The following is an 18,817-nucleotide window of genomic DNA, read 5'->3' as shown; positions in this document are numbered from 1 at the left end:
GCTAATAGAACTAGAAAATGCTCAACAAAAGGACCCAAGAACAGGAAGACTGAAGGAAATAACAAAGCTGAGAGCAGAAATCAACGAAGTGGAAACTCAAAAAACAATCCGAAAGATCAACGAAAGCAGAAGTTGGTTCTTTGAAAAAATAAACAAGATTGATAGACCACTGGCAAACCTAACAAAGAAAGAGAGAGAGAGAAACTTGATAACTCGTATCAGGAATGAAAAAGGAGAGATCACTACTGATATGACAGAGATTCAAAGGGTAATCAGAAACTACTTTGAAAAACTCTACGCCACTAAAAATGAGAACCTGGAAGAAATGGATAAATTCTTGGACTCTTATAATCTTCCACGGTTGAAGGAAGAGGATGTAGCATATCTAAACACCCCCATCACCATTGATGAAATTAAAACAGTAATCAAATGTCTGCCGAAAAAACAAAAGCCCAGGTCCAGATGGATTCACTAATGAATTCTATCAAACTTTCCAAGAGGAACTACTGCCAATCTTGGCAAGACTCTTTCATGAAATTGAACAAACAGAAACACTTCCAAATAGCTTTTATGAAGCCAACATCACCTTGATACCTAAACCAGACAGAGACGCTACCAAAAAAGAAAATTACAGACCAATATCACTGATGAATGCAGATGCAAAGATCCTCAACAAAATCCTGGCAAATAGGATTCAATGCCTCATTAAGAAGATCATCCACTACGATCAAGTAGGTTTCATCCCAGGAATGCAAGGCTGGTTTAACATCCGTAAATCTATCAACATAATACACAACATCAATAACAAGAAAAATAAAAACCACATGATCATATCAATAGATGCAGAGAAAGCATTTGATAAGGTCCAACACCCATTCTTGATCAAAACTCTCAGCAAGATGGGAATGGAGGGAACCTTTCTCAATATAGTGAAGGCCATCTACCACAAGCCAGTGGCAAATATTATCCTCAATGGAGAAAAAATGAAAGCCTTCCCCCTAAATTCTGGCACAAGACAAGGCTGTCCTCTCTCACCACTCCTATTCAACATAGCACTGGAAGTACTTGCTATAGCGATTAGGCAAGAAAAGGATATCAAGGGAATCCAGATAGGAAAGGAAGAAGTCAAGCTCTCACTGTTTGCAGATGACATGATACTCTACTTAGAAAACCCTAAAGACTCTATCAAAAAGCTTCTAGAAACAATAGACTCATATAGCAAGGTGGCAGGCTACAAAATTAACACACAAAAATCAATGGCCTTTCTATACACCAACAGTAATAAAGAAGAAATGGACATTAAGAAAACAACCCCATTCACAATAGTACCACACAAACTCAAATATCTTGGAATCAACTTGACTAAATATGTGAAGGACCTATACAAAGAAAACTATAAAACTCTGCTCCAAGAAATAAGAGAGGACACACGGAAATGGAAACACATACCCTGCTCATGGATTGGCAGGATTAACATCATCAAAATGTCAATACTCCCCAAGGCATTATACAGATTTAATGCCATCCCTCTAAAGATACCCATGACATTCTTCAAAGAAGTGGATCAGACACTTTTGAAATTCATTTGGAACAATAAACACCCTCGAATAGCTAAAGCAATCATTGGGAAAAAGAATATGGGAGGAATTACTTTTCCCAACTTTAAACTGTACTACAAAGCAACAGTTATCAAAACAGCATGGTATTGGAATAAGGATAGGTCCTCAGATCAGTGGAATAGGCTTGAATACTCAGAAAATGTTCCCCAGAGATACAACCATCTAATTTTTGATAAAGGAGCAGGAAATCCTAAATGGAGCAGGGAAAGCCTCTTCAACAAGTGGTGTTGGCACAATTGGATAGCCACTTGCAAAAAATTAAACTTAGACCCCCAGCTAACATCATGTACAAAGGTAAAATCCAAATGGATTAAAGACCTCGATATCAGCCCCAAAACCATAAGATATATAGAACAGCACATAGGCAAAACACTCCAGGACATTACAGGCATCTTCAAGGAGGAAACTGCACTCTCCAAGCAAGTGAAAGCAGAGATTAACAGATGGGAATATATTAAGCTGAGAAGCTTCTGCACCTCAAAGGAAATAGTGCCCAGGATACAAGAGCCACCCACTGAGTGGGAGAAACTATTCACCCAATACCCATCAGATAAGGGGCTAATCTCCAAAATATACAAGGCACTGACAGAACTTTACAAGAAAAAAACATCTAACCCCATCAAAAAATGGGGAGAAGAAATGAACAGACACTTTGACAAAGAAGAAATACGCATGGCCAAAAGACACATGAAAAAATGTTCCACATCACTAATCATCAGGGAGATGCAAATCAAAACAACGATGAGATACCACCTCACACCCCAGAGAATGGCACACATCACAAAGAATGAGAATAAACAGTGTTGGCGGGGATGTGGAGAGAAAGGAACTCTTATCCACTGCTGGTGGGAATGCTGTCTAGTTCAACCTTTATGGAAAGCGATATGGAGATTCCTCCAAAAACTGGAAATCGAGCTCCCATACGATCCAGCTATACCACTCCTAGGAATATACCCTAGGAACACAAAAATACAATACAAAAACCCCTTCCTTACACCTATATTCATTGCAGCTCTATTTACCATAGCAAGACTCTGGAAACAACCAAGATGCCCTTCAACAGATGAATGGCTAAAGAAACTGTGGTACATATACACAATGGAATATTATGCAGCTGTCAGGAGAGATGAAGTCATGAAATTTTCCTATACATGGATGTACATGGAATCTATTATGCTGAGTGAAATAAGTCAGAGAGAGAGAGAAAAACGCAGAATGGTCTCACTCATCTATGGGTTTTAAGAAAAATGAAAGACACCCTTGTAATAATAATTTTCAGACACAAAAGAGAAAAGAGCTGGAAGTTCCAGCTCACCTCAGGAAGCTCACCACAAAGAGTGATGAGTTTAGTTAGAGAAATAACTACATTTTGAACTGTCCTAATATTGAGAATGTATGAGGGAAATGTAGAGCCTGTTTAGGGTACAGGCGGGGGTTGGGTGGGGAGGAGGGTGATTTGGGACTTGGGTGATGGGAATGTTGCACTGGTGATGGGTGGTGTTCCTTTTATGACTGAAACCCAAACACAATCATGTATGTAATCAAGGTGTTTAAATAAAAAAAAAATTAAAAAAAAAAAAAAAAAAAAAGAAACCTGAGTCTATTTCAGTCAAAGGTAACAAAACTTTAAGTGTACATCTTTTCAAGGTTGGTAACATAAATATCTTAAACGTTTCATAGAACAATGGACTGTTACTTTGTTCATATGACCATGTTGTCCATAGTGACTGATATTCTGACTTTCTCAGTTGTTTCTTTTTCCAAAAAACATAATATGTTTTTTTTGTTTTGTTTTGTTTTTTTTGTTTGGGGGGGTCACACCCGGCAGTGCTCAGGGGTTACTCCTGGCTCTGCACCCAGAAATTGCCCCTGGCAGGCACAGGGAACCATATGGGATGCCGGGATTCGAACTACCGTCCTTCTGCATGAAAGGCAAACGCCTTACCTCCATGCTATCTCTCTGGCCTAAAAATCTCTCTTGTTTCAGTTTTTTATTTTTCTTGTTGTGGGGCTACACCTGGCAGGTCTGGGGGTTTCTCCTGGCTCTGCACTCAGAAATTGCTCCTGGCAGGGTCGGGGGACCAATGGGATGCCGGGGATCAAACCCAGGTTGGCTGCATGGAAGGTAAATACCCTATCTACTGTGCTATCTGTCTGGCCCCCACAATTTGTTTTTAATGCATTTCTGCTTTTCCATTCAGGTACCTATTGATTATTACCCTTTTGAACATTTAAGCTTTTTTTATTGATGTAGTAAATACTATGGTAATTTTATATTTTGTGCACACAAAATTTTTTTCTTAGCATAGATACTTACAAGGGAAATAGTGAGTCCAAGTTAGAACATTTTTGTTTGTTTGTTTGTTTTTGAGTCACACCCGGCAGCACTCAGTGATTACTCCCGGCTCTACACTCAGAAATAGCTCCTGGCAGACTCGGAGGACCTTATGGGTGTGCTGGGATTTGAACCACCATCCTTCTGCATGCAAGGCAAACGCCCTATCTCCAGGCTATTTCTCCAGTCCCTAGTTAGAACATTTTTATGCTTTTTAGGGGCCCATACCTAGTTGGCATGTGCTCAGAGCTTGCCTTAGACTCTGAGCTCAGCTATCACTTTGGGTGGGACTCAAGGGACCATATGGGATGCCCAGAATTGAACCCAGGTTGACTGCATGCAAGGTAAGTGCACTGGCCACTGTACTGCCTCTTCAGCACCTATGTTTTTAATGAATATTGCCAAGTTGATTTTCAGAAAAGTGATGCCATGGTACTAATAATGCATTAAAGTATTTTTCTTGTCCTGGTAGGGATTGGTGTTTTTTTTTTTTCTTTTCTGTGTCAGTCTTATTTTTCCCCTGCAAAAAAAAAAAAGTCTTTGTGGTGATTAATCTGCAGTAATAAAGAAGTAGAAAATTCTAAGTGAAATTTTACAAGGAATCTAATTCTCAGAATGTTGTCTAAATTTTGTCATCTCTAGGGAAAATTTGGAAAGTTTAAGAGGTATGTGGCCCACAGCACACATGTCACAAATGTTCGCTGGACTTACGATGACAGCATGTTGGTTACCTTAGGAGGCATGGATATGTCTTTGATGGTTTGGACACATGAAATGGAAAACTATCGAGAAAAAAGGCCTTGTGACAGTGAGGAATCTGATGTAGATTCAGAAGAAGATGGAGGTATGTCATTGTAGAGTATGTTATTTGAACTAAAACAGAAACAAATTAATATTGCTGACCCATGCTGCAAAAGTTAAACAACTAATAATTGTGATAATTGTTTTTGTTTTGTTTAACCTCAAAATTGATTTTAATGACTTTATAAAGAGCAGCAAATTGACACATTCTAATGGCAGTTATTCTTTATCTACAAATAATAATACTTGAAATGAGTACTATTGAAATATATATATATATATATATATATATATATATATATATATATATATATTTGGGGGGGGTTGGGTCACACCTGGCAGTGTTCAGGGGTTACTCCTGACGACACTCAGAAGTCGATCCTGGCAGGCTCAGGGGATCTTATGGGATGCCGGGATTCAAACCACTGTCCTTCTGCATACAAGGCAAACACCCTACCTCCATGCTATTTCTCTGGCCCCTTTTGAAATATATTTTGTAATATTGAAACTTTCATGTTTAATTTTTATTTTTCTCAATGGACTAGTAAATTATAGAAAAATTAAAAATTAATTTTGCATCATAATATATTTAGCAGCCATCATGAAAGCACTGATAAGTTAACTTCTGTAACAAATGTTGAAGTATATCCATAGGAATATGCACATTTATATACACTATATACATTTATATCATTTTTAACAAAATATGATAAAATATTTACCTAGGGCCCGGAGAGATAGCACAGCGGTGTTTGCCTTGCAAGCAGCCGATCCAGGACCAAAAGTGGTTGGTTCAAATCCTGGTGTCCCATATGGTCCCCCGTGCCTGCCAGGAGCTGTTTCTGAGCAGACAGCCAGGAGTAATCCCTGAGCACTGCCGGGTGTGGCCCAAAAACCAAAAACCAAAAAAAAAAAAATTTACCTAATCTTTTTTTTTATTTACCTAATCTTAATAAATTCCTTGTGTCACTTAATACTTTAGAAAACATTGCTTAGGGACCGGAGAGATAGCATGGAAGTAGGGTGTTTGCCTTGCATGCAAAAGGGCAGTGGTTCGAATTCTAGCATCCCATATGGTCCCCCGAGTCTGCCAGGAGCGATTTCTGAGGGTAGAGCCAGGAGTAACTCCTGAACGCTGTCGGGTGTGACCCAAAAACCAAAAAAAAAAAAAAAAAAAAAAAAAAAAAGAAGAAGAAAGGAAAACATTGTTTTATATCCTTAAATATTCTACATTACTGGCTATATATTATTTCAATCTTTGGTTATAAAACTTTAATTTCATGAAACCACAGTGATAGCACAGTTTGGTAGGGCTTTTTACCTTTGCATGTAGCTGACATGGGTTTAATCCCTGGCATCCTATATAGTTCCTTGAGCTTGCCAGGAGTAATTTCTTAGACTGGATCTAACTCCCTCCCCCAAAAAATCTAAAAAATAATGTTACTTAAATTTTTATGTTAGATGTTCTTATATGCACTTTATTGACTCATACATAATTCAGCTCATCCATTGTAACCTTTAAAATCAATCTTATATTTTGATGGTAGGCTATGACAGTGATGTTACAAGGGAGAATGAAATCATTTATACAATCAGAGCTTTATCAACAAATATTCGCCCAATGTTCGGAATCAAGCCTCATTTGCAACAAAAAGAACCCTCAAGTGATGAGAGGTAACTTTCAAATTTGAAAATAGATGAATTAAAATTTGTTTTTAAAATTGACTTTATTGTTCAACACTGTGTTCCTAAAAGTAGGAGATACTAAATAAACCCAGGGGTAAGAAGGGTGCTGGAATGAAACAAATGGTGGTGGTAGTGGTGGTGGTGGTGGTGGTAGTAGTAGTAGTAGTAGTAGTAGTAGTAGTAGTAGTAGTAGTAGTGGTGGTGGTGGTGGTGGTGGTGGTGGTGGTGGTGGTGGTGGTGGTTGTAATTGTAGACTAAGTTTTTGTTTGCTTAAAGGAAGCATATTTCCAGGAAGGGCAAATACTAAAGTTTTGTTTTGTTTTGTTTGTTTGTTTTGGTTTTGGGGCCATACCCAATGGTGCTCAGGGGTTACTCCTGTCCCTGCACTCAGAAATCACACCTGACAGGCTTGGGGGAACCATATGGGATGCTGGGATTTGAACCACTGGTCATCCTGGATCGATTGCGTGCAAGGCAAATGCCCTACTGCTGTGCTATCTCTCCGGCCCCAGGAAAATATTCCTTTTTTGTTTTGTTTTGTTTTTAGTGATTTTTGGGTCACACCCAGCAGTGCTCAAGGGGTTCCTCCTGGCTCTACATTCAGAAATCGCTCCTGGCAGGCTTGGGGGACCATAAGGGATGCCAGGATTCAAACCTCTGTCCTTCTGTATGCAAGGCAAATGCCTTACCTCCATGCTATCTCTCCAACCCTGGGAAAATATTTCTTATGACAGTTGACAAATTCCTTGAGGGGCTAAAGCTCAGTTGAGCACTTGAGCTCTGTCACCACAGTGTAGTCTGAGCATCCTGAGGAGTGGAGCAAGGGCCAGGGGTAGCTCATGCATACCACAAAGTTTGGTCAAAAAAAAATAGAAAATGAACAGATTACTTGATTGATATTTTTGTTGGTCTTATTAATAATGTATAATCTAAACAATATAAATCTAATTATATAAAACTAATATCTAAACAATGTAATGATCTAAATAATATAATTATGCCTTAAATAATTGAGTTTTTCTAGAAATATTTTGTAGTAAATTCTATTTTAATGTGTCAGATTTCTAGTATTTTTAATATAAAAATATCCAAAACTGCCAGAGAGATAGCACAACGGTAGGGCATTTGCCTTGCACGCAGCCAATTCAGGACCAACTGTGGTTCAAATCTGAAAAAAATTAAAAATCCAAACTATACTATACATTTTAGGAATTTGGGGGGATAAAGAGGTAATAAAGTATGGTGCTTGTCTTACATGCAGCTGAACTGAATTTGATAACCTCTAGAACCCAGTATTACCAGGAATGATCCTTAAGTACAGAGCTAGGATAAAAGCCTCTCCCCCTCACCTTCCCCCCCACCACTGTGCTATCCTCTGGCCCAGTCTCCATTCTCTCTTTCTTTCTTTCTTTCTTTCTTTCTTTTTTCTTTCTTTCTTTCTTTCTTTCTTTCTTTCTTTCTTTCTTTCTTTCTTTCTTTCTTTCTTTCTTTCTTTCTTTCTTTCTTTCTTCTTTCTTTCTTCTTTCTTTTTTCTTCTTTCTTTCTTCTTTCTTTCTTTCTTTCTTTCTTCTTTCTTTCTTTCTTTCTTTCTTTCTTTCTTCTTTCTTTCTTCTTTCTTTTTTCTTCTTCTATTTTTAGGAGAAAAGTCTTTATTAATGCCAGGTGTAGCCAAAAAGCAAACAAAAATTAAGCATTTTTATATTTTCTTATAATTCTAATGATATCTTCTATTTAATAAATTACTGTATTTTATTGATAAAAATTTTCATATTATGTTTTCTTTTTCCTCTTGTTTCTTTTGAAGGCAGGGGGTAGTAAGGTAAGTTTTACTAAAATGTTTTGATCCAAAATTTACTTTGTCCTGTTTAATCTTTTTGGTACTTTAAATTACTGAACTTTCCCTTTATAAAGCATTGAATTGCATTTGTTGATTAAAAAAAATGAAGTCAAATCAGAAAAACCCTATAAAGGAGATAGATGGATGATAGATGGATAGAGAGATAGATAGAGAGAGAGAGAGAGAGAGAGAGAGAGAGAGATAGATAGATAGATAGATAGATAGATAGATAGATAGATAGATAGATAGATAGATAGATAGATCTTTCCATATAGGGTCTTTATTATGAACATTTGGTTTTACATATGATTTTTCCAAGCTCCTTTACTTGTTTTAGTTTTTTTTTTGAAAGTTTCAGAGATTTATTTTTTGGTTTTTGGATCACACCTGGCAGCGCTCAGGGGTTACTCCTGGCTCTACACTCAGGAATCGCCCCCAGCAGGTTCGGGGAACCATATGGGATGCTGGGATTCGAACCACCATCCTTCTGTATGCAAGGCAAATGCTTTACCTCCATGCTATCTCTCTGGCCCCAGTTTCAGAGGTTTATAAAGCAAACAATTAGGGTTTGGAAAAATAGTACAGGGGTAAAAGCACTTGCATTGCACATGACCCACCACACTTTGATTCCTGGCATCACATATGGTCCCCTGAGCCCTAAGTCCCCACGTGCTATCTCTGAGTTTAAAGTCAAAATTAAGCCCTGACCACCGCAATATGACCCAAACCCCCAAAAATAATAATTAAAAACAAACTAGCCATACATACTGTCAGTGAAAAAATTCAATTTATAAAGCTCTTAGCTTCATTTAATGCATGCTTAATATTTTTATTCATTTCAATTGTTGTAGGACAATGATAATTATTTGTGTAATAAAATATAATCCAAAGAGTACTCTTTGAAACTACTTTATACTTTTAATGAAATAGTATGGACTTTAACTTTTGAATAATATAATATGAAATGGTTAATCTTTTAGAAGCTTTAAAAGGGTACCATCAGTGGGGCTGGAAAGATAGTATATTGACCCTAACTTAATCCCCACAACCCCATAAGGTCCCGGAGCCCCTCCAGGAGCACAGAGCCATGAGTAAATTTAGTGTAGCCCCAAACCAAAACTCAAACAATATAAAATAAAAGGTACCGTTAGGAAAATGCTGGGTGATTAGGATGATCAAAGGAATCTGAGGCCAGACTATGAAGAAACTCCTTTGTTACTCGACAGATATCAGGGACCCATTATCTGTTTTAGAGGGTCGAACTATAAAGATGTAAGTTTGGGTGTGACTTCCCAAAAAACACATATAATATAAGATATCCTAATAGAAGTAAAACTTTTAAGAGCCTGAGTGATAAACAGTGGGTAGGGAGTTTGCCTTGTATGCGGCCAACCCAGGTTCGATTCCCAACATCCCATATGGTCCCCCGAGCCTGCCTGCCAGGCGTGATTTCTCAGGGCAGAGTCAGAGAGCATACCCTGAGCACTGCCAAATGTGGCCCAAAACCTAAAAATAAATAAACAAAACTTTCAAATCTAGCCTTGGAACTAGAGTATTCGCTTATTCAGGACAGATATTTGCATATTAAAGGAATATTAGCAGTTTACTGGGGTCTAGAAGGAAGCACAGAACAAAAAAAAGATTGGGGGAGATCACTTTACATAAAGAATAATTAATTGGGCCCGGAGAGATAGCACAGCAGCGTTTGCCTTGCAAGCAGCCGATCCAGGACCAAAGGTGGTTGGTTCGAATCCCGGTGTCCCATATGGTCCCCCGTGCCTGCCAGGAGCTATTTCTGAGCAGACAGACAGGAGTAATCCCTGAGCATCGCCGGGTGTGGCCCAAAAACCAAAAAAAAAAAAAAAAAAAAAAAAAAAGAATAATTAATTGCTGTGGGAATCACTTGTTTCAAAGCAAGAAAATGAAACGGGGATAAAATTGATATTTTAAGTATAAATCACTTTTATCTGGCAACATCCTGTGTCTCAACTACTGTTCGTGCATGGATGCCCAGTTACCATGAGTGCTGCAAAGGGATTCTCTAATATATAAAGATTCTTAGGTCAGTAGGAGAAAGGATGAACTGGCTTCTGTGGTGCCTCTGGGTCCCTTTTGTTCATTGTTATGGGAATTTTTGTTTTAAGCTTTCTCCCTTCCTAGCAGAACCTACAGGCCATCATAAGCCTGAGTGAACACTATGCCCAGTCAACAGAAACTGCATGGGGAGTCCACACAGTCCAGTTAGGAGAGGCTGAGTGCCTTAGCTTTATTTGGTTGTCTTTGGGGGATGGACCATCCCTGAAGGTGCCTGAGTGCTATTCCTGACTGTGCTTAGGTGTCATTCTCAGCAGCATTAGAGATGGAACTCAGGCTTCCAGTATGCGACACATGCTTGAGCCTGTTGAGCTTTCTCTCCAGCCACAGTTTTAAATACCCATCAGCCTTCTCAATTAGCATCACTGCATATTCTTAAGGATAAAGATATATGTCAGGATTTTGTTGAAAAATCAGGTTCCACTGTAAAAATTTTGAATTGGCAACCTTTAATGTTTATAAGACACAAAACGCATTGAATTATCATTTAATTTTGTGTCAACTTTCTCTGACTTCCCTGCCTTTAATGAAGTGACTTCAGTTTTATCACATGTGCAGTAATAAATAAAACATTGCACATTTAAAAACAAATTTTTATTGAGATTCAGTGGATTCCAATGCTTTTTGTTGTTGTTGTTTTATTTGTTTGTTTGTTTTTGGACTACACCTAGTGACACTCAGGGGCTACTCCTGGCTATGCACTCAGAAATCATAGGCCAGAGAGATAGCATGTAGGTAGGGCATTTGCCTTGCATGCAGAAGGACAGTGGTTCAAATCCCAGCATCCCATATGGTCCCCCGAGCCTGCCAGGAATGATTTCTTTTTTTTTAATATAAATCTTTAAGCACCATGACTACAAGCATGTTTGTAGTTGAGTTTCTGTTATAAACAGAACACCCCCCATCACCAGTGTAACATACCCACCACCAATGCGCCCCTCCTTCTCCACCCCTGCCTGTATTCATGACAGGCATTCTACTTCTTTCATTCTTTAACATTGTCATGTTAGTTGTTAGTGTAGTTATTTTCCTAATAGAGTTCACCATTCTTTGTGGTGAACTTCAAATTGTGAGCCGGTCCTTCCGGTCCTTAACTCTATTGCCTCTGGGCCTTATTATAGTAATGTCTTTAATTTTTCTTAAAATCCATAGATGAGTGAGGCTATTTTGTATCTCTCCCTCTGACTTATTTCATTTAACATAATAGATTCCATGTACATCTATGTTTAGGAAAATTTCATGACTTCATCTTTCCTGACGGCTACATAATATTCCATTGTGTATATATACCACAGTTTCTTTTTTTTTTTTTTTTTTTTTTTTTTTGGTTTTTGGGTCACACCCGGCTGTGCTCAGGAGTTACTCCTGGCTGTCTGCTCAGAAATAGCTCCTGGCAGGCACGGGGGACCATATGGGACACCGGGATTCGAACCAACTACCTTTGGTCCTGGATGGGCTGCTTGCAAGGCAAACACCGCTGTGCTATCTCTCCGGGCCCATATACCACAGTTTCTTTAGCCATTCATCTGTTGAAGGGCATCTTGGTTGTTTCCAGAGTCTGGCTATTGTAAATAGCACTGCAATGAATATCAGTGTGAGGAAGGAATTTTTTAATTGTATTTTTGTGTTCCTAGGGTATATCCCTAGGAGTGGTATAACTTGATCATATGGGAGTTCAATTTTCAGTTTTTTGAGGAATCTCCATATTGTTTTCCATAAGGGCTTGGACTAGATGGCATTCCCACCAGCAGTGAATAAGAGTTCCCTTCTCTCCACATCCTCACCAGCACTGATTGTTCTTATTCTTTGTGATGTGTGCCAGTCTCTGTGGTGTGAGATCATACCTCTTTGTAGTTTTGATTTGCACCCAGGAGTGATTTCTGAGTGTAGAGCCAGGAATAATCCCTGAGTGTTGCCAGGTGTGACCCAAAAACCAGATATCACTTTTAGCTTGGGACCATATGGGACGCTGGGGGATCAAACCACCATCTGTCCTGGGTCAGCTGCGTGGAAGGCAAACACCCTATTGCTGTGCCATTACTTTGGCCCCCTGGATTCCAATGCTATTAATAATGGTCTTTCATATATATAATTCCAACACCAAACCATCACCAGTGTAAACACTCCAGGGGCCTCAAGACCCTTAATCCAACACACCCCATCTCAGTTGTGTCAATCAGCTCTCACATTATGTTGCCATTCTCTCACATATGTTGGGCCATTCTTGCTACATTGCTGTGTGCATTTAAGTCTCACATATATAGAGAGATCATAAAAAATACACCTTCTATATGCAATATGACTTATCTTGTAAAAAAAATACTGTGTTTGAAATTTAAATTTGTGTTTAATTTTTTTTCTTTTTTATCTGCTGCCTAAAAGAGGTTCCAGGTAATGTCTTTGTAGGATTTCTGAAGTTTTTTTCTGTGTCATCTTTTCATATTTACCATTAGTAAGCTGTATTACTTAGTGTTCTTACTCTTTACATCATGACATGTTTGTCTCTTCAAATCCCTGAGATGAATATCTAATTGTTAGATTTTTAAATTTATACTCATTCTATAGTTGTAAAATTATATAGGCAATATATGTTATCTTGACAAAATTAAAATATGCTTTGCCATGATACTTTGCTTATTATTATTGCAATAATTATTGCAATAACATTGCAATATTATTAAAGTTATCACATAACAGTTAATAAAATTAAATAATAAAACTGACTTGGAATAAAACATTATTTTAAATTATCTTAGCAAGGGGCTAGAGATATGGCTTAAGTGTTAAAACATATGCCATGAAAAAAGGGGAGAGAAAGAGAAGAAAATGCCTGCCACAGAGGCAGATAGGGGCAAGGGCAGGAGAGGAATAAAACTGGGGACACTGGTGGCAGGAAATGTGAATTGGTGAATGGTGTTCTACATTATACATTGTATGACAGAAACTCAACCATGAACAGCATTATAATTCTATATCTCACAGTGAGTCAATTAAATTGTTTAAAAATAATCAAATTTTAAAAAATGTATGCCTTGAAAGTGCAAGGCACTAGGGTTGATATTGTAAAACACATTGCTCTGAGCAGCATGGGAGGTAACCTTTAAAAAAAAGATCTGGGACCGGAGAGATAGCATGGAGGTAGAGCGCTTGCCTTGCATGCAGAAGGACGGCATCCCATATGGTCTCCCGAGCCTGCCAGGAACAATTTCTAAGCATAGAGCCAGGAGTAACCCCTGAGCGCTGCCCGGTATGACCCAAAAACCAAACCCCCCAAAAAAAACAGATCTATAGCACTGTATGATACCCCAGCACTATCACACATAACCCCTCCCCAAAATATTCAGAAATATTTTTAGAATTTGAGATGTTACTGAAAACCTGTGAGTGCAAGGTAATGGGGTATTTATTTAGTTCAGTAACCCAGGCTTTTTTGGAAAAACATAACATTTTGTGGGGTAGAACACATAACTAATTATGTTAGAAGCAATCTATGCCTTTTTATTGTTTTGGTTTGGTTTGGTTTTTGGGTCACACCTGGCAGCACTCAGGGGTTACTCCAGGCTCTATGCTCAGAAATCACTCCTGGCAGGCTCGGGGGACTATATGGATGCCAGGATTTGAACCACCATCCTTCTGCATGCAAGGCAAACACCTTACCTCCATGCTATCTCTCAGGCCCCCAGAAGCAATCTATGTTTATGCTTTTATGCTTTTTATTGAAACAAGCAAGCTAAAGAAATTGAAAGTAAAATGTAATGAGGTTCTGATCTTTTCTGTTCACCTTCTTGTTTTAGAAAACACAGTGGGTCCAGTTGAGTGAAGAATGCAGGATGGGTTGGTTTTTAGGAAGGCATGTCATTATCTTGGAAAGGCTGGGGAGCCTTCAGGGTAAAAATGTCTGATAATGGTCCCTTTCTTCATTCCACTTCCTGTTTCAGACCTCCTGTGAGCAGGGCCCCGCCACAGCCAGAGAAACTCCAGACAAATAACGTTGGCAAGAAAAAACGACCCATTGAGGTAAGGAAAGACTCACAGTCCAGTACTAGCCCATTCTTTGAATGACTTCCAGAATTTATTTCCATTTATTTATTTGTTAGACCTCTATAGCTTGTTATGGTTTTATGAAAATAACTGCATTTAGGACCAGAACAATATCACACCGGTAGGGCATTTGGCTTGCACGTGGCTGATCCAGGACGGACCTGGGTTCTATAATCTGGTTACAAAAATTGTCAGATCTGAGTTGGGGGCTCATATGCTCTGTTTGACTCAATTTTTTTTGTTTGTTTTTGGTTTTTGGACCCACTCGGGTTACTCCTGGCTTTACGCTCAGAAATCGCTCCTGGCAGGCTTGGGGGACCATATGGGATGCTGGGATTTGAACCATTGCTATTGTCCTGCATGCAAGGCAAATGCCCTACCTCCATGCTATCTCTCCAGCCCATGTTTGACTCAATTTTTTTTAAAAAGTTTTCCATAAGGGGATGGAGCAGTAGGACACTTACCTTGCACACAGATGACCCAGGTTGGATCTCTGGCATCCCATAAGATCCCTCGTGCACTGCCAGGAGTAATTTTTGACCATTGCTATTCACCCCCCCCTCAAAATTCCACAAATAATGTCTTAAGTTTTCTGAGAACACTGTCCTGTATCTCAGAGAACTTACAATGGAAATATGTGCAGAAACACTTTGGCTATATTTTATACATAGTGATTTGAGTTTATAAATTAAAGATGCTTATTTTAAATCATATATGTTTATCCTGTGTGATTTAGTCACTATAAGGGTCTGTGAGGACTCTACTTCCAGCTTAAAAAAAACCTTCCATGATAACTGAATGGGCAGCAGAGTTCTTCAAGACATTTAGTGATCCCCATTATCTACAGCATAAAATTGTTATCAATTAGGTTAAAAATGAAGGTGTGAATCTGAGAGAATATGATTGTCATTCTCCCTCCTCCACTTAGCTCAATAGTCCAGTGAAATGTATATTTTCAGTAGCAGAATATGCTACCAGAACTTGAACTTGAATGATCAGAGAGTATGCTTATTTTTTTTTGTTTTTTTTTGGGCCACACCCATTTGATGCTCAGGGGTTACTCCTGGCTAAGCTCTCAGAAATTGCCCCTGGCTTGGGGGGACCATATGGTACCCTGGGGGATCGAACCGCAGTTGGTGGCTATCTTTCCTTGGCTAGCGCTTGCAAGGCAGACACCTTACCTCTAGCACCACCTCGCTGGCCCCTGCTTATTTTTAAGTCTTTTTACATATTTCTTTTTTACATATTTCTAATGTAGTGTTTAGGACTATTAAAAGTAAGTTGTGGGGGCCGGGTAGGTGGCGCTGGAGATAAGGTGTCTGCCTTGCAAGCGCTAGCCAAGGAAGGACCGCGGTTCGATCCCCCGGCGTCCCATATGGTCCCCCAAGCCAGGAGCAACTTCTGAGCACATAGCCAGGAGCAACTCCTGAGCGTTACCGGGTGTGGCCCAAAAACCAAAAAAAAAAAAAAAAAAAAAAAAAAAAAACCCCAAAAAAAAAAGTAAGTTGTGTGGATGTTATATTTTAGCTGACATTAACACACGTTAAAATCGGGGCTTGCACACAGCTGACCCAGAACAGACCCAGGTTCAATCTCCGGCATTCCATATGGTCCCCGAGCCTGACAGCAGCAATTTCTGAGCACAGAGCCAGGAGTAACCCCTGAGCACTGCCAGGTGTGCCCCCCCAAAAAAAAACACGTTAAAATCATCTTTGGACACACAATTTATCTGTGTTTAAAGCATGAAATCTTAAATCTGAATTCTTAGAATTCCCTTCTCCTTATTATAATTTTATAAAGAAAAGTACAAAATTCAATTTCATTGTCCCACATACATTACATAAAAAGTATATATAATTTAATATTTCTTTAAAGTTTATAAAGCATCAAAGATGCATCCTCAGTTCTAAATGAAGAAACCAGAAATGGTTCAGTACAGCAATGTAACTGAATGTTGAGATGTGGAAATGCAATGGTATTTGTTTCAAATGTGTTGTGTAATATTTTTTACCATTGTTATAGGACCTAGTGCTGGAGCTTGTTTTTGGCTATCGAGGCAGAGACTGTAGAAATAATGTTCACTATTTAAATGATGGTGATGATATCATATATCACACTGCATCCGTTGGAATTCTGCACAATGTTGCTACAGGTAGGAATCCCTGAGTCCCTGTCCCTGTTTAGAATCGTTTATTTCTGTGCTAAGACTATAAATAATTAAATTGTATTAGGTTCAGAATATAAATATTTCATATTATAGAACTTCCTGGTAAGATTTCAGGTAACCTAGTTTGCAAGCTTAAATAGGTAACAGCAGAGGAGAGGAAAAATAAAAAAAGCTAAATGCTTAAAAGGTCACAACAAGAAATAAAAGTCTAATATATGTTGGAAACCTGTTTTATAGTGAAATGATTTGTGACTTCATCCTAGTCTCCCATAATTTTAAAATTAATAATAAGATGGTTTTCTTCTCTGATAGTAATTGAAAGAATGTTGAGTTTAATGCAGGAAAATCGAAGGGCAGGATTTGATCACTTGTCTTGCATGTGGTAGGCCCAGGGTTCAATCCTCATGACTAAAATATGGAGGGTGACAATTACAGGGGTTTTTCTGGTGGAGGCACCAAGTTTTTTTTTTTGTTTGTTTTTGTTTTGTTTTGTTTTGGTTTGGTTTTTGGGTCACACCCGGCAGTGCTCAGGGGTTATTCCTGGCTCCAGGCTCAGAAATTGCTCCTGGCAGGCACGGGGTACCATATGGGGCACCGGGATTTGAACCGATGATCTCCTGCATGAAAGGCAAACGCCTTACCTCCATGCTATCTCTCCGGCCCTAGCACCAAGTTTTTAATACTGTTATTTTATACATTCAGCATCCCAACACCACACCACTAGACTGTCTGCTTACCTCCCCTCCCATTCACTGTAAACTCATTTCTGAAGACCAGTTCTCAGTCATCAGTTTTAGTTGCCTTTCTGTGGGCATTTGTAATTCGCTTTCTATGTTTTTTTATATCCCATGTATGAAAAATCATCTTCTCTGTCCCTCTCCTGCCTTAACATCACTCAGCAAGATACTTTCTATATCCTTCAATGTGGCAGCAAAATACATGATTTCATCTTTTCTTATAGCCAAGCAGTATTCCATTGTGAATATATTTTTATTTTTAACTGAATTATTAAAATCCAGTAAAGTTCTCAATAACATCTGATAATCAATGATGTCCTAATCCTTGGAATAACATTCAGTATTTAATTTTGTATTGCAAAGTTCATAGAGTCTGAACATTAGAAGTATACAAGTAGGGGGCCGGAGAGATAGCATGGAGGTAAGGCGTTTGCCTTTCATGCAGGAGGTCATCGGTTCGAATCCCGGGGCCCCATATGGTCCCCCGTGCCTGCCAGGAGCAATTTCTGAGCCTGGAGCCAGGAATAACCCCTGAGCACTGCCGGGTGTGACCCAAAAACCAAAAAAAAAAAAAAGAAGTATACAAGTAGACATTTTATAGTTCAAACACTTCTGACTTTTCCCCTTCAATAAGATGTCTCTTTTTTTTTGGGGGGGGACACACTTAATAGCACTCAGGGGTTACTCCTGGCTTGGGGACCATATGGGATGCTGGGGGATGGAAGTGCTGTCCATCCTAGGTTAGCGCGTGCAAGACAAACAAATGCCCTATCTCTTGCGCCACTGCTCTGATTCCAATAAGCTGTCCTTAAATAGGTAGAGTGGGATATGCGAGTCATAATCCTCTGGTCTGTACTGATCATCAATATGATCTTTTTTTCTGGTGTCTTCAAGAATGCAGTGGTATTTACAAAAATCAGTGGCAACTTTTCATTTAATAACATAGGTCACTTAAAATACATTTAGGATTTTATTGTAAAATATACACACATTGGGGCCAGAGCAGTAGCACAGTGGTAGAGCATTTGCTTTGCACGCGGCTGACCCAGGATGAATCGTGGTTCAATCCCCAGACATCTCATATGGTCCCCCCAGGAGCGATTTCTGAGTGCATAGCTAGGAGTAACCTTGAGCGTCACCAGGTACGACCCAAAAACCAATATATATATACATATATATAAGTGTATATATATATGTGTGTATATATATATATACACACATATATACGTGTACACACACACACACACACACACACACACACACACTGATTTGTTTGTTTGTTTTTGAGCACCACATCCGGTGGTGCTCAGGGCTTATTCCTGGCTCTGTGCTCAGAAACTGTTCCTGGCAGATTCAAGGGACCATATGGAATGCCAGGAATCAAACTGGGGTCTGTCCTGGGCTGGCCACGTGCAAGGCAAATGCCCTACCGCTGTACTATCACTCCAGCCCACATTGAATTTTTTTTACTGATGCTTACTTGAAACATACAGTGTTAAT

The 18,817-nt window shown here is 39.0% G+C and overlaps 1 protein-coding gene across 1 annotated transcript in view; it reads left to right on the top strand.

The window, feature by feature from the left end:
• EML5 (EMAP like 5) overlaps positions 1–18,817 on the top strand; it is a 219,618-nt gene that overhangs the window by 163,068 nt on the left and 37,733 nt on the right. Inside the window, exons 26-30 of the mRNA XM_049769917.1 lie at positions 4,597–4,798; positions 6,303–6,429; positions 8,246–8,260; positions 14,311–14,389; positions 16,436–16,565. Coding sequence (XP_049625874.1) covers positions 4,597–4,798; positions 6,303–6,429; positions 8,246–8,260; positions 14,311–14,389; positions 16,436–16,565 — 553 coding nt within the window. The remainder of the gene's footprint in view (positions 1–4,596; positions 4,799–6,302; positions 6,430–8,245; positions 8,261–14,310; positions 14,390–16,435; positions 16,566–18,817) is intronic.

Source organism: Suncus etruscus, chromosome 3 (assembly GCF_024139225.1).
Source record: "Suncus etruscus isolate mSunEtr1 chromosome 3, mSunEtr1.pri.cur, whole genome shotgun sequence".
Classification (NCBI taxonomy): Eukaryota; Metazoa; Chordata; class Mammalia; order Eulipotyphla; family Soricidae; genus Suncus; species Suncus etruscus.
This window is presented reverse-complemented; position numbering and strand designations above follow the sequence as displayed.